Source organism: Cyprinus carpio, chromosome A18 (genome assembly GCF_018340385.1).
Source record: "Cyprinus carpio isolate SPL01 chromosome A18, ASM1834038v1, whole genome shotgun sequence".
In the NCBI taxonomy this organism is placed as follows: domain Eukaryota; kingdom Metazoa; phylum Chordata; class Actinopteri; order Cypriniformes; family Cyprinidae; genus Cyprinus; species Cyprinus carpio.
In genome coordinates, this window is record NC_056589.1 from 3,112,279 (window position 1) to 3,128,512 (window position 16,234).

Sequence of the window (16,234 nt, forward strand, 5' to 3'; positions counted from 1 at the left end):
ATGAAACAGCACTTGCACTAAAAAGCTGGTATACCCTTCACTCTTTATTTAAAGATCCAGTATGAACTCTAAGACATGATTCGGAGCACAAAAAAATAAAATAAAACCCACGACCACAACAATGATAACAACAGTTCAAAGAGATTGATGTGCACCAGTCCTGGACCACAAAAGCAGATAGCAACCAGAAGCAAATTTACTGTCTACACTATAAACAATGTTACAATAATCATTTATACAGATTATAAAGAGATACGATAAAACAAAGTCTGTTCTGCATTTGATCTGGATCGTGATAATGGAAAACACTGTAACATGTTTTCGTAATAAAAGAACTGCTCACCGCAGAGAGGAATTCGTTTAGCTTTGGTTGAAGCGTGTGATGCATCGTAGCACACACTCCATTCACTCATATCCGACGAGCCTCACAGAAAGCTTGTTTTGTATGCATTTAACTGAATTTATTAGATTATAGCATGTGTAACTGATTATTAGCATATGTTGGATGTTTTTCGTTTAGGGCTCTTCAAGTGTAGCATCATAAAAAGGAGCTCTTTCTCACTGCATAAGTTTATCTTTCTCTTTCCGAGGTAGGTATAGATGGTATTAAGATTGTCAGTAACATCAAGTTATGCAATGTTAGCTTTGCAACAGTAGTATCATCTACGTCTGTGTTTTATTTAACGATCAAGGCATAAACTGCTATTTCGGATACAAAGAAATATGAATTCCTGGAGTTTAACACAAGTTCAGCATTCCCCTCCACACAGTACATGAGAAGAGTGGGTATGCATATAATAAGATAAAATAAAATCATTTCTGACCTAGATAATGGCATGCATCAGCGGGTTAACTGTATCATATATGGAGACCTGTGGCAGCTTACCAGTGTTGGCAGTTAAAGAAACAATAGATCCGTTCCAACATGGACGTCAGTACAAGTAAATCACAACAAAAAGGTTTACAAGCTTAACACTCAAGGAATATTCCTGGGTTCAATACAATACAACGTATGTGACATAGTGTTTCTGTAGCTCAAACAATAGATCACGGGTTCGATCCCCAGAGAATGCATGAACTGATAAATTGCATATCTTGAATGCAATGCAAGTCTCTCTTTTTTTTTTTTTTCTGGTAAATGCATAAATGTAGATCATGCTGCTAACAACACCAAGGTCATGGGTTTGAATCCCAGGGCACGCATGAACCAGTAAAATGCATACCTTGAATGCAATGTAAGTCATTTTGTATAAAAGTGTCTGCCAAATGCATAAAGGTAAATGAAGCTTGTGGCACTAGCAACAGTAAGATCATGGGTTCGATTCCCAGGGAATGCATTGGCAGATAAAATGCATACCTTGAATGCAATGTAAGTCACTTTGGACAGAAGCTTTTGTCAAATGCATAAATGTAAATGTAGATCATGGCGATATCAACTGGAAGGTTGTGGGTTCGAGTCCCAGGGAATGCATGGACTCATAAAATGTATACCTTGAATGCAATGCAGGTCTTTTTTTTTTTTTTTTTTTTTTTTGATAAAACTGTCTGCTAAATGCATAAATGTAAATGTAGATCATGCTGCTAGCAACAGCAAGGTCATGGGTTTGATTCCAATGGAATGCATGAACTGAAAAAAATGCATACCTTGAATGCAATGCAACTTTTTTTTTTTACGGGACTGTCTGGCCAATGCATAAATGTAATTAATATAGATAACCAAAAAAAAAAAAAAAAAAAAAAATTGTAATAAAATTCATTACAGTTTTACAGCACTTACAATGGAAGTGAATGGGGAACATCCATAAACATTAAAATACTCACTGTTTTAATAGTACAGCCATAATATGCCAACAATATGGATGATTTTAGTGTGAAAAAAAAAAAAAAATAATTCTTAGTAACTTCTGAGTCAAGTTACATCCAATTTTACAACTTCTTCAGCAAGACAATTATAGCTCAAATAATGCAGATTTTTTAACTTCAGTTTTTTTAATTATTTGTGTTGGTAATCAACATTATGCCACAAATCCAGTCAGTTAATTCTTGCATTGAACCCAAAATATTCATTTATTGCTTGTAGGGGGAATGCCTCAAGTATAGCCTGGATTTAACTTGTGTGCATTATTGGATTATCAGTGGGCTGACATACGAGGCAACTCAACGTAAAATTTTCATTTTATTCAAAGTGCTTTAATCCCAAAGCTATTTCATTTTTTCCAGGCCGATCATTCAAACTAAACCCGCTTTTTACTTAATAGGTTAGCTGGAGGGTGACAGACAGGCTGGCCGTTCTCTCACACAACTCTTTCTTCAGTATTGCACCTTCACAAAAGTGGCACAGACAAAGAGAGAGTCTTGGAAAAAAGAAAGATTGTTTCCAGTTGCTGATTTTCCTGATGTGAATTACAGAATTACAGTTTAACAGTGTCCCATACCTGATCTCACTTTGCATTCCAGCAATGTGACCCACTTAAAAAAGGTGAAGGAATTAGACTTATTAGGGGCAGCGAGTGTGTGTTTTCATGACGTTGGTCTGCGGTGTGCTGTGAAGTAGGGTGTGTTTGATTTTGTGTGAGGGTGAAAGTATGTGTACTAGTTCCTCGAACCCAGGTTCACAAGAACAGAAAAAAAAGGGAGAACCAAGAATATACAATAAACAATCACAGAAGCACCAGGAATTCCATTCACACTGCAATGGACCAGCGCTTCCATGGAGATTCATCCAGATCTGACAGATCAAGACCTACAGGAGCAGAAGAAAACATGCTGCTTTTAAGAACTGATCACTGAAAGATCCTCTTCTATAGAATCGCTGTTGCTGTGAAAGCTTTTTTTTTAAGATTTTTTTTTAATATTTTAATTGTATACTTTATGTAACTGTTGATTTATTAAAACACTCAAAAAGCGATTTACTTACTGGGAGATTTTGCAGTTTGTTGTCTTGACAAAGCGGCCTGTGTAGTGGATATTGCACCTGACTACATTATTTGTGTAGTCCGATTCATGCACCAAGTACTTTGGGTTAACTTGGAGCTGGAATTTAAACAGAATTTAGACCGTCAGTGCTGTGAAAAAGTAAGTGCACCCTATAAAACATGTATTTGTGGTCACATGGGTGAAGGTGATATAAGGTTTTACCAAACAACATCAACAAGTTGTCTTTGAAATATTTTCTTCAACAAAAATGCACCTATCATCTGTGGAAAAAGTAAGTACACCCCTATATTTAATTGCTCATAGCCGTCTATCAGTCTCTTACATCATTTTTGGCAATTATTCCACTTTCTGCAGGGAAGTTCAGACTGCTTCCAGTTCAATAATCCTTTGTTATAAAAGCATATCAACATTTAGCCTCAGAGGTGACGGTAATGCTGACCGCTTTTAACATCATTGTACTTCAGATATCGTGTTGTTGTTTTGTTAAAGGTCAGAAAGTGAGCGGCTGGGATCTGCCTGAAGATGCATGTCTGTATCTGTCTTTTTTATGAGCACAGGCTGCATACCGAACTCATTACACCAGCATCATCAATATCAAACAGAGGAGTTGGACGAAGTGCGTGACATCAAACAACTCCTCGTGCCAAACCTTCGGAGAGACGTGTTCTATTCTGTTTGCATGTGTTAGACACAAGATATTCTCTGAAGAAGAGTGAAACAGAAGACGGGGTGTCGTCTTTGAGAACGTTACCTTGAGTATATAGTTTCCTGGCTGAACATCAGTGATGTCAATCCATTGGCAATCAATATCTGCATTGTATGTGTCAAAGCAACCTGGACTGAGACCCTGGAAAATTAAAGCGAATGAAAACAGTAGTAATAAACAATGACTACTGATTAATGGAAAATTACTAAACATTAAACTACACAAAGACAAATATTCGAATACACACTAATAAAGGGATATTTATGGATACAAAACCAGCATTTGAAGAGAATGGGTCACAGAGGTGTACCTGAGTGTGTGCAGTACAAGCGTATCGCTTGAGATGGCCGAAGTCGCAGGTGGTGTCCTCCAGACAGAAGCTGGCCTTGTGTCCCTCCGCCACCTTCCGGCCGCTGCTGACCTCTAACAGATCGTAGTGACTGAACTCATCCATACTGTGGTAATGTCTGAGAGGAGAGGAGAGGAGAGGAGAGGAGAGGAGAGGAGAGGAGAGGAGAGGAGAGGAGAGGAGAGGAGAGGAGAGAAGAGAGAAGAGAAAGAGAAGAGAAGAGAAGAGAAGAGAAGAGAAGAGAAGAGAAGAGAAGAGAAGAGAAGAGAAGAGAAGAGAAGAGAAGAGAAGAGAAGAGACTCAAATCTGGGTCTGGAGTACAAAAGAACAAAGGCAATAGCATTCCGTTTTATTTTAGTACCACAAACATCATTGTAGTTTATTAATATTTTACATTGGTTTTATTTTTATATCTTCTGTTTTCGTTTTATTACTTTTTTTTTTTACTTTATATGTCTATAGAGTTTTAAAAATTGTAACATTTTTTATTTCAGCTAGTAGTCAAGTATAACTGAAATACAGTTTTAGTTTTAGTTATACTTGACTACTAGCTGAAATAAAGTAAGTGAAACTTTTTAAATATATTTTTTTATTCTACTTTAATGGTCAGTGTCAAGTTTAATTTTATTTCAAGTAACAAAAGTTTATTTTTTTTTAATGGTTTTAGTCTTAGTTCGCACCATCTTTCAGTTGATTTATATCGACAATCATTTGTCACGGTGCAAGGTACTTAACTAAACTAAACTAAACTAAACTAAAGTAAAGTAATCTTGCTAACATTGTAAGAGCATTTTACTTCCGTCGGATATGACACATCCATCAAAAAATTATTAATTATTTAATAAATAAAATAGTTTTTAATTTTAACCCAACCCTTCTTTTCTTTATTTTAAGTATTAATTTAGGTTGGTTAAAGGAACTTACTGTAAATAATCTGTAAACTTTATAATCTCAATGTAAAAAAAACAAACAAACAAAAAAATGTTTCAATAGTATAGACATAAGCTGTAAACAATATTTGTGTTTTAGTGTGAAAATAATAAGCACATAACATTTCCTGTAAAAACTATATGATCATTTTCTTTATGTTTTCGAAACTTTAAACACCGTTATTTTATTTATTTATTTATTTATTTTACTTCCCTCTTATACAGCCATCAATACACAAATAAATAAAGATTAATAAACCTTCATATAATAATTTCAAGCAATGATCTTTCTTTCTGGTCTAGTCTTTGAAATGCATGAATATTTCAGAATACTTCAGGAGTCTGACTCTACATGTCATGGCGTGGTTTCTTACCGTCTGCTTGGTCTTTTGGCAAAAGTGTTTTTTTTTGGGAAAGCTGTGGTAATACCTCAAGGATTGCGGCACGAAAAACAGGTACTTTCCTCTGACAGGTACAGAGTTTCCACAGGGATACTATATTTCCCAAAATATGCCAAGTATATTAAATTTTATTTGTTGAGGGGATGACAGATATTTCAGAGGCCTGTAGCCAAATCCCTGAGCAAACTACATTTAAATGACAGATCACACACACACACACACACACACACACACACACACACACACACACACACACACACACACACACACACACACACACACACACACACACACACACACACACGGCAAAATTTGGCCAGCTAATCACTTAAGGCACCTCTCTACTACATGTGCATCTCACTAACTGGAAGTAAATAAATAAATAAACCATACACACACATACATACATATATTATATATATATATATGTATAGATATATTATACCAGAGAGAGAGAGATAGAGAGAGAGAGAGATAAGATTAGATAGATATGATAGAGAGAGAGAGAGAGAGAGAGAGAGAGAGAGAGAGAGAGAGGCCACAGTAAACTAAATAATAATTAACTACCAAATCCCCCACTGCATCCACAATTTGTGTTTTTACAGGAGTTAAGTATTACAACCAATCAGACATATTTTATTTAATATATAAATTTTTTTTTATATAATATTTACCCAACCCTTAATTTATTTATGTGTATATCTGCAACTAACTACTACTTTTTTATGTACTGTACAATGTGGTTTTGTAGCATTAGTTGAGCATTACAATGTAACAAATTACAAACAGTCATTTATTTATTTATTTTGGTAATACTACAGTTTTTATTAATATTTGATTTTCGTTTAAGTTCTAAGTTAGTCATTAAGTTTAATTTTGTAGTGTTTTGTCATTTGTATTAGTTTCTGTTTTTTTATACGTTTATATAGTTTTTTTATTTTAATTAAATTTTTTAGTTGTACTTATATTTGGCAAATAACTGAAATACTGAAAACAGTGATGAATAAATAAATAAAACATCTAACATGACAAATATAAAAATAAATAAATAAATGAACAAAATGCATTTATGTAACGTAACATATTTTATTAGAAATAATTGGTTATTTAAAATTAATAATTGTGCGATTACAATATGATTGGAAACTATTAATAATTACAATATTTGTCAGAACTGAGTGGCGTTTTTGATTGACAGTTTTTAGTAGATTTGGGGGGATCAGAAAATGACACAAGCTGGGTTCTGGTTACATGTAAATGTATGTTTTCTTCTGAGCTCTTACATCAGAGATGAAGAGTCAAAGTCAGTCCCGCCCTAAGACACAAAGAGACGGCATGTTTAGTGTCTGCACTTCACCTTGCTGTTGTCTTTGTGCATGCAGAGAGAAATCAAAGCACTGGAAAGCAGTTTCGCCGTCTATGGCAGTTCTCATTTCAGCTATTAGTAATGAGACGCCAAAGACACATTCAATCTCCACAAAAATATCAAACATGTCACAACGGAGAGGTGCGAGCAATTATAGATTAGCTTCTGCTCACTGACAAACATCTCCCTGCAGCTCTTCTTCTTTTTCAAAGAGAGTCAGGTGCTTGTTCGCATGGCGTCAGATTTAGGTCATCACACCGCTCAGCTGTCTAATTGCATTAGAAAAGAGTTCTTCATTCAGTACCTGAATACTTCATGTACTGACATTTTCAGGTTGCATTAATAATCTGTTTATGAGCAAATGCTCGCCAGCGGTAGAAACTGACACTCCGTCCGAATCTCGACTAAACTACAGTCAGCGCTCACACTGATTTCGAGCCAAAAGTGAAGCAGGGATGAATGTTGATGCTAATGCTGTTGTACAACAGAAGTCAGGTTTAGCAAAAGAAAGTACAACCAAATGCATCTCATTTGAACACAGGATGCCTTTCACTGCATCAATCAAACCAATAGACCAACTAAACGTTCATCTTCATTACTGATTGATCTTATTTAGAGCAGAATAGGACTGTCAACCAATTAAAAACTGTAATTACAATAAATAAATTACATGATATATCAATTATAATTATTTAAAAATTAATACAATTTCTTAATGACATGCATGCATCAATATTTGCTCAAATTTAGTTTTAATAAGTATAATAAATATCAAGACAATTTGAACAGAAATGTTTCTTGAGCAGCAAATAAAATAAAAAAAGCATATTAGAATGATTTCTGAAGATCATGTGACACTGAAGACTGGAGTAATGATGCTGAAAATTCAGCTGTGTATCACAGAAATAAATTACAGTTTAACAGAGATTCAGACAGAAAACAGCTTTTAAAATTGTAAAAAATATTACACAATTTTACTGTATTTTTTTTTATTTTTATGCAGCCTTGGTGAGCAGATGTCTTTCAAAAGCATTAAAATCTTCTCTAAAAATATAATCGACCCCAAACTATGTGGAAGTCAGTATATAGTCTATAGTCTCTCTCCCTCCCTCTCTCTCTCTATTTAGTCAGTAAGATTTATAAATATAATGTTAATTAATTTATTTATTTATTTTATTAAATAGACTAATTTATCATGTTTAAATGACAACCCAAATTTGTAATTATTCATTCATTTTAATTTATTATCTGAGGTGTCTCATGTCAAGTTTGGGGACCTGAGCTTTGACTAGAACATTAACGCTGGCAGCAGTTTGCAGCGACAGTGCCACCTTAAATCACTCATTTTCAATGTCAGTTGGCAATTCAAGTCGACATGAGTGACAGCCGTCATCGATGTTGTTTAACACGATGTAAAAGAACAATTCTCGCAAATTCTCCGTCTCGCTTGCGATGCAGACGTGATGTAATGAACAGCCACAGGCGAATAAACACAGACCTCACAAGTACTGACAGACATTAATTTCCACTTGTCACGAGGCCCGGCTGATTGCACATGGAAATGTTATGGAAATCCCCTCGGAGGATAACAGCCCTTCGCCAAGAGAGACCAAATACATATATCAGAATCTCAATGAATTTTGCCATTGATTTAAGATAAGGAATACCACCTCATTGAATATTTCCACAATCTGGCACTATTATAATTCCATTATTCTGGGACTTTTAATCATAGCAGGGCAGGATTTGTATTGATTTGTAGCTCCAGGCTTGTAAAAAGGCACGATTTTGTTCAAACCTGATCTGCAGCTGCAGCAGTGAAGCTTTAATGGTGAATAAACACAGTTAGCGTTATGGTTATAGCTGGAGTACTGGTATTTGTGATCTTTTTGGTGAGTGTTTATGATCTCGTGTTAGGTCTCCACATATACAGATGTAAATGAGAGACTCACTGGTGACAGCTGTGCCACTCCCAGGTGTGACGAGGTCGGTTGGGCAAGAAATCAGCCGTCCCTTGGTTCTTCACTCTCTGAGGGAAGCGCAGGAGAACCCGGACACTGTAATCTGTGGTTTCAGCACTATAGGCGGAGCTGGAAGTGAAAAACCTTAATGAGGGATGGCAGCACTGAGTAATGAAACATGTTGTATATATGAGATGAGCTCATAACAGCAGGCTGCGGCACCACCAAACATCATCTAACACCCTTCTCATTGGTTGTTTGAAGTATTATTGGATGGTGTGGTGTAAACAGCTGTAAATGAGTGTGGGAGGGTTATTGTGTAAATACTGCCTGGCCAGCTTTGTTTTGCCATTTCATAAACAGAAGCATTGAGGATTCTCACCTGGCCAAGCACTTCTCCTCTGCAGCACAGCGTAAGGAGTACATATGGGCTTTTTGGATGTATGTGGAGGCTTGGACATAATTCGGGTCAGGAACAAGGTCAGGCAAACCTAAAAACAGGAGACATCATCAGGGTTACTTAACTTTCTTAACTGGTCTTACTAGGTCATAGCTGGTCTAGGCTGGTCTTCGACCCTGGCCAAGCTGATTTTCAGCTGGTCTCCAGTAGGAAAAGTACCCCAAAACCCACCTGATAAATGCCGAAAACAAGTGTCCAAAACCACACACCAAAACCGACTGGTCTGATGAAATGAATGGAAACAAGTGTCCAAAACCACACAGTGTAAAAGTTTGTTTTGATGGAATGAATGGTGTTTGTATGGAGTTCTGAAATATATATCCAATAGTTTTAAAATTACTTTAATAGAAGCAAACAGCCTTGTCTGGCTAAAACCACCAAACAGATGAGTCGTGACCACCAAATGTCCAAATCCCTTTAAAACAAGCAAACAGACCAGCTTGGCCACCTGAAAAGTGCAGCAATCAGACATCTTTGGAGATAAACTTTGAGCAGGAAACCAGACTAGGCGGTTCTTCTAGCAGGATAATAACAATGTCAGGTCTCATAACACTGTCCTGGGGACAAATGTGCTTCTTTAATATCCTGAGCTGTTCTGATCTTACATACTTTTAAATGTAAAAGAAAGTAAAATATTTGAAAAATGGCTGTATCCAAATGAGCATACCTCTGGAAAAAATACACAAGAGATGAAGAGGTTTTTTTATGAGGTAATGCTGAAGCCTCACAGTATAATGCATCAAACGTTGTTTCTCATCTGGTTTCAAGGTCACACAAAAACAAGAAAAAAAGAACAAAGTGTTGTACATATAGAGGAAGAAAGAGAGCGAGAGTACAAAAGATGAGGGAGAGGTGACAGTGAAACAAAAATGAGATCACTTCCCTGCTGGATCCAAATCGGGTATGTTAAAAAAATAACAGAAAAAGAAATAAAAAGAAAAACAGAGCTAGCTGTGACAGTTAATGTTCATACAGCTCTGCATAGGGCCAGTACAGAAACTACTTATCACCTTTATTTACACTTAAAATGCAAGCTGGTTGTGCTCACTTTATGTCCAAATAATTGTATGAATATAATAACAGTGCTGTCTATGTCCGTAGGTGGACATTAACATTTCTTCAAAGGCAAGGCAACAGCATATTCGCTTTCCTGCTTTGCATGTCATGGATTTCAGAGAAAAGAACCCTGTTGAGAAGATCAGCACTGATGGACTACAGCGTATGATGCTGGAGTCCTACTAGGCCTCTTAATGACCCTAACCAGCAAGACTTTGATGGACATCCAACAGCATCAGATCAGCACCAAACCAGTGATAACAAACATAAACCGGCATTCAACATAAAACATTCGGGTGTTTCCAGCAGGGAGCTTTTTTCAAAGCAACAGTGTGGAGAGAGGATCTTATCTCACTTCTGCTGCAGGCATGTTTAGAGTTGGGAGCAACTTTCACTCTATAAAACATGATGGCCTCGGTCAGTCTCCTTATTTCAGACTCGTTAGCGCAGCCCCTCTACTCCAGTGAATGCTTTGCCATCCCCATCTCTGTGTACACATCCGATTTGCCAGCTTGGTCCGAAACAGACTTTAAGGCCTCTGGAAACTTCCTTGGTCAGCTTTTGTAAACAGTGTAAAGAGAGTGTGAAACACTGTGGTCTGTCCAGCAAAAGTTTCTTCACACAGTCGACACTTTCCTCCACTAAGCACTGTTCTCTGGATGCCTGCACTACACCAATATTCATTATAAACCGCTGTAGAGAATCAAGCGTTAGCTTTTAATTTGACTTCATGTACATTAATGTAGGGATAAGGACACTTTAGCTGAAATTAAGCTTAGGTTTTGTTGAAGTTAACATAAGACCCATTCCAAAAACTCCACAAGAATATAGAAAAACAAAATAATCAAAATCTGGATTCACAGATAATGTATGTGTCTGCAGGTTGGAGCTTTGATTTCAACTTATTTATTTATGATTGCATCATTGGGTAATGAGTAATGTAAATGTTTTCCACATGTGTACCTTCAAGTGGATTTAGTTTACACCCATTTCCCTTATGACCAGATTTTGTAAACTAGGGTGATTAGTTGTGCATGAAGTGACTCAAGCAAGAGACAAAGACCATTTCACATTACAAAATGAGCCTTGGCAGTGGCTAGCAACGTCCCAAAGGCCTTACGTACACCACCTCCTCACACACATTCACATATATGCACAGGCACACTTTTATTTAGGGGGTAGCAAAATATTTTCTGTTTCCTGAGGCAATGGACCCCATGTGTGCTGGGTACTTTCCATCTCCCCATTCCTTATGTATTAACACCTCACAATCCCCCACACACCTCTCATGTTCACCACCCACCCCACAACAATCAAGCCACTTAAAGGAGCACTCCACTGTTTTTGAAAATAGGCTCATTTTCCAACTCCCCTGGAGTTAAACAATTGAGTTTTACCATTTTTGAATCCATTCAGCCAATCTCCGAGTCTGGCAGTAGCACTTTTAGTTTAGCTTAGCATAGATCATTGAATCAGATTAGACCGTTAGCATCTTGGTCAAAAATGTCCAAAGAGTTTTGATATTTTTTCCTATTTAAAACTTGACTCTTCTTTAGTTACATCATGTACTAAAACTGACGGAAAATGAAAAGTTGCGATTTTCTAGGCCCATATGGCTAGAAACTATATTCTCAATCCGGTGTAATAATCAAGGAATTTTGCTGCCGTACATAGGTGCAGCAGGAGCAATGATATTACGCAGCGCCTGAAATTTGCCGGCTGCAACTCTGCAACTACACAAACTAGCTGGGGACTATTATCAGGACTAATATCATTGCGCCTGCTGCGCCCATGGTACGTCAGCAAAGTTTCTTGATTATTACGCTAGAATGAGAGCATAGTACCTAACCATATCGGCCTAGAAAATTGCGACTTTTAATTTTCCGTCGGTCTTAGGACATGATGTAACTACAGAAGAGTCAAGTTTTAAAGAGGAAAATATCGAAACTCTTTGATCATTTTTGAGTGAGATGTGGCCTAATCAGATTCAATGATCTATGCTAAGCTAAGCTAAAAGTGCTACCGCCGGACCCAGAGATCGGCTGAATGGATTCGAAAATGGTAAAACTCAATTGTTTAACTCTAGGGGAGTTGGAAAATGTGCCTATTTTCAAAAATAGTGGAGTGTACCTTTAAGCCCCTTACCCCACCCTCTAAAGCAAATACTGGGATCATTCCCCCTTAGCCTTCGTGGTGCAGTCATCACCAAAACCAAAACCAAATCTTCAAACAATGAGCACTCTTTGTGCGGAGTGAGTCTCCATAGACACTACGCACACACACCAACTACCACAAACTCTTACACCCACGCGCACATCCCACAACACCTGGTTCCAATAACCCAGGCTCTGAGATGAATATGATCTTGGAACTTCTTTGATTGTAAATTGAAACACAATGGCATTGGGGGATGGGAATGAAAGATGCTCAGGGTGAAATCAGACGTTAGGAAAGAGTAATTTTCACTGACTGGAAACAAACAGAAACATTTACCCAAAAGTAATGTCCATTACCAGCTGCGTAAGCAAACAGCTTTACAATCAATTTTGTGCAGTTTGAGTCCCTCGGGTTATGTGTTTTTCAGATCCAAAGGGCTCGCGGCTGCCAGGAAACACAAAGAGATGGCAGAAGAGCTACATTTTTTGGATGTCTCTCTATTTTTCTCACTTCCTTTTCTTGAGAGAGAGAGAGAATCTGAAAGGAGCTCCACACGTGCATCCATTTCCCCCAAATCTCTAGCCGTGCAAGAGCTTAAGTACCTACCGTAGTTCCTCTGTGATTAACTTTACTTAGCATAGCAACCTAGTAAATGAGCTTCAGCCTTACTCGACACATGTAGCATTCACTGCAATATCAAAAGAGACAATATGCAAAGCACACTTTCTGGACTGCTGGTCTATGACCCATTAAGCAGACTATTGAGTATAACATTAGTGTGGGATACACAATGAGATTCTTTACTGTGTCTCACAAGTGTATGAGATGTGGATACATCATACCTCTTTGCTGAGGACGATAAACACTCCCTACATTTGTGTTGGGGCTCTCTGCGTTGTTAGAGATGAGAGGGTTGCGTGGAGGTGGTTGTATAAACGGAGGCTGTGGCTGGGGCCTTCCAAAGGGTGGAAATTGTTCATACTGGGGGCTTTGCATCGCAGGCTGGAATGATGAGCCCGTGTTGCTCAAGGCACCATTAGAGACTGCAGCATTACTGCCAGCATTACTGCCATCTCGAGAGTCCTCGTTGTACAGGCTGTGCATGTATCTGTGGTCCAGTCCATCAGAGATAGGTGGCTGCGCAGGTTGGGCTGGAACGGCTTGGAAAGTTTGACCATAAGAGGAATAGTAACGATACCTCTCGTCGGTTGCAGGACCCCCTCCATTATAGCCGGCTCCTCCAAAACTTCCGGTGGAATACCCCACTCCTCCATATCCACCTCCGGCATAGCCACCACCGGTGCCAGTGGAGTACCCCGCTCCACGGTAAGGAGGTTCGTATGACCTGTCTGAAACGGAGTCATAAGGAGCAGAATACGGAGGCTGTTGAGGAAATGGATACTGTGGATAAGAAGAAGAGGATGACGAGGAGGAGGATGAGCCAGAGGATGCTCTAAAACGAGTGCCAGTAGATGACTGGAAGCGACTTGTTTCACCTGTCCCAGCTGCACCCTGACGCCAGTTGTCCGGCACCTGTCCAAAACCAAAAGGGTGTCTGGCTTGGCCTCTTACAGTCTCAGAGCTTCCTCTGGAGGGTGCTTGCCTCCGTACATTCCCACCTTGTGAACTACGGTTGGGAGCATCCGCTAGAAGCACTCGGGGGTTCCTGCCACGCTCCTGAACCCGAGCCGGGACGTATTCAGCCCCACTGTTGAGAAGACTGAACACACGTCCATTGTTCTCCCATTGAATCCTCTGTCTCCATGGGTTTGAGTCATCAGTCTGAGACTGATGCTGAGATTGGGACTGTCCCCCTACGCTTCCAAGCAACACCCAGACCCACCATATCACAAACACCACAGGCAGCATCTTGACAAGACTTGCATGGAACTTCTTAACAACTTCAGAAAAAGAGTGAACAGTCAAACTCCAAATTGTATCTCTTGATCCAGCAGGTTAAAGATGGAAAGGCATGGAGAACTTACAGTGTCCATGTGCAAATCAAACTACATGCAGTGATGAAACTTTGTCCTTGGTTCAGTATGTGGTGCAGGCATAGCTGTGAGGAAGGAAGATGATTTCTGAGGCCCCAGGGCAGGCTGCAGTATAAAAAACCTCCCTCTTCCTTACTGTCCGGATGTTGAGTTGTTGTCAGTGGACTGAGCATTGCTCTCAGGCTCTCTCTGGAGACGACTGCCTGTTGCTCTCCTCTGCACTTCACTATTTGCCTCTCGGACTGCTTACAATGGTCTGTGGTGAAAAAAAGAAAAAATGTTCTCATCTCCCCCTCCCTTTCGTTCCCTCTCCCTTTCTCACTCAATCTAACATGCTCTTTTTTGAGATCCCACATGGCCCTAGTGCTAGAGCTATTTCCTAAACTACAGCAAAGCCAGGTCTGTGCACAGGTTTCCAGAGTCAACATCACCATCTGTGAAGGCACTTGAATATCTAGCGTGCCTGCGCTGACTTCCTTTGATCCTTCTGAACAAGCAGGGATGTCTGGTGTGTGGCCTAGGTTCATCCACCCAGGTGCTATGTGACTTTGTCTCATGTTTTTCCAAACACAATTATTTTGCACTCGTCATCATCATCACAGCAGATGAGAGGACATTAAAACGGCAGGATGTTTAGAAATCCAAGTTATGTACATGATAGGAGGCCAAAAATGTCAGCAGAATTTGGAACGTGCAGTTCCATTTAAAAGCACTTTCCAGTAAACGAAGACAGATGAAAGCAGGCACAGAAGCATCACTTACACTACAAAAACTAACATTATTCTACAAGCCTTGTTTAAATATGCAGAGAAAGCCCAGGCTCAGTAAACATGGGTCTATGTAACAGATATTAGCATAATGTAAAGAAACTGTAAAGATGGGAAACTAATCCTGAGTGCATGGCACAGTATTCAAATTTAGCCCGGTTTTTAAATATTTGCACCAGAAGGAGCTGAACTCACAATCCAAAATCATATTACTTCTTCTGTAATCTATTATGACTACCACTGTTACAATATTGCAGATACATATCTGACAATTTTATTTATTTTTTTATTTTTTTTTTTTAAATACTGCATTGGACTCTTCTTGCATTGGATATCTTTAGAGGAGACCGAACTGAGGCTAGAAATCTTGTACAATATTAAGGTTGTTAAAACAGTTTGTTAAGGCTGCTGATCTCAAGAAATAGTGCATCAGCTCACAGGACTGAAGTTCCTGCTTTCTTTGACTAGATGGGTTAACAACTAAGAGCTGAATATCTTCTTGACTTCTGAAGATGGATGAGGGCTCATCTGGCTTCAGATTATTAATGGCCAGCAGCTGTTTAACAAGCTCTTTAAAACGCCAGTGCTGATACCCGTAATATTTTAACTAAGGGTTTTTATTAATTTAAGGGGATTGTTGCAAATGGGCTCTGAAAGCCCACCCGAAACTCAATGCTCTAAACAACTGGGTTTCAAAAAATGGATACCACAGTTTTATGTAATGATAATGATCGAAAGTTTCCTAAACTTTCCACCAGCGTGTGCTTTGGCAGCTCCAAAGCTCAGAAACCTTGATATGACTGTGCATTTAGCTCCAAAAATCACTAGCTGTGATCTCACCTCCATCTTTGACGTCTAAGTGCCTCGAATTTGATGCAAAGGTCTGAAAATACTCTGAGACTCTTAACATCCTGCCAGCTGCCTCTTATCACCCCTCTCCGCAGGCAAGAGCCTCGAGCTGATTAAGATGAAACCCATTCATTTTCTCAACTCTGCTTACTGTTGAACTACTGAATTCCCCATCCAATTATACATCAGCACATTGTGTTGATTGCTAAAGCGCAATAATCTTTCATTACAATAGTCATTTACTTTACTTATACAGAGATCTCTTCAGTGTGTCCGTTCGAGTCTTATAGACAAGAATGTGT

The 16,234-nt window shown here is 38.7% G+C and overlaps 1 protein-coding gene across 1 annotated transcript; it reads right to left on the reverse strand.

The window, feature by feature from the left end:
• Nucleotides 1-1,808: 1,808 nt before the first annotated feature.
• Nucleotides 1,809-14,798, reverse strand: LOC109063010 (lysyl oxidase homolog 1-like). Its single transcript, XM_042774770.1, has 7 exons — nucleotides 13,165-14,798; nucleotides 9,032-9,140; nucleotides 8,641-8,778; nucleotides 3,954-4,110; nucleotides 3,689-3,784; nucleotides 2,918-3,033; nucleotides 1,809-2,743 (listed from the first exon to the last, which is right to left on the reverse strand). The coding sequence occupies exons 1-7, from the start codon at nucleotides 14,189-14,191 to the stop codon at nucleotides 2,737-2,739; spliced, it is 1,650 nt and encodes a 549-aa protein (XP_042630704.1). The 5' UTR covers nucleotides 14,192-14,798; the 3' UTR covers nucleotides 1,809-2,736.
• Nucleotides 14,799-16,234: the final 1,436 nt, after the last annotated feature.

Bases quoted from the DNA above. Each gene is read 5' to 3' on its own strand.
- LOC109063010 (XM_042774770.1), bottom strand. From the start codon at position 14,191: ATGCTGCCTGTGGTGTTTGTGATATGGTGGGTCTGGGTGTTGCTTGGA. The intron at 9,141-13,164 runs GTATGATGTATC...TCCTGTTTTTAG, and splicing joins TTATCGTCCTCAGCAAAGAG to GTTTGCCTGACCTTGTTCCT. The intron at 3,785-3,953 runs GTACACCTCTGT...TTAATTTTCCAG, and splicing joins CTTGTACTGCACACACTCAG to GGTCTCAGTCCAGGTTGCTT.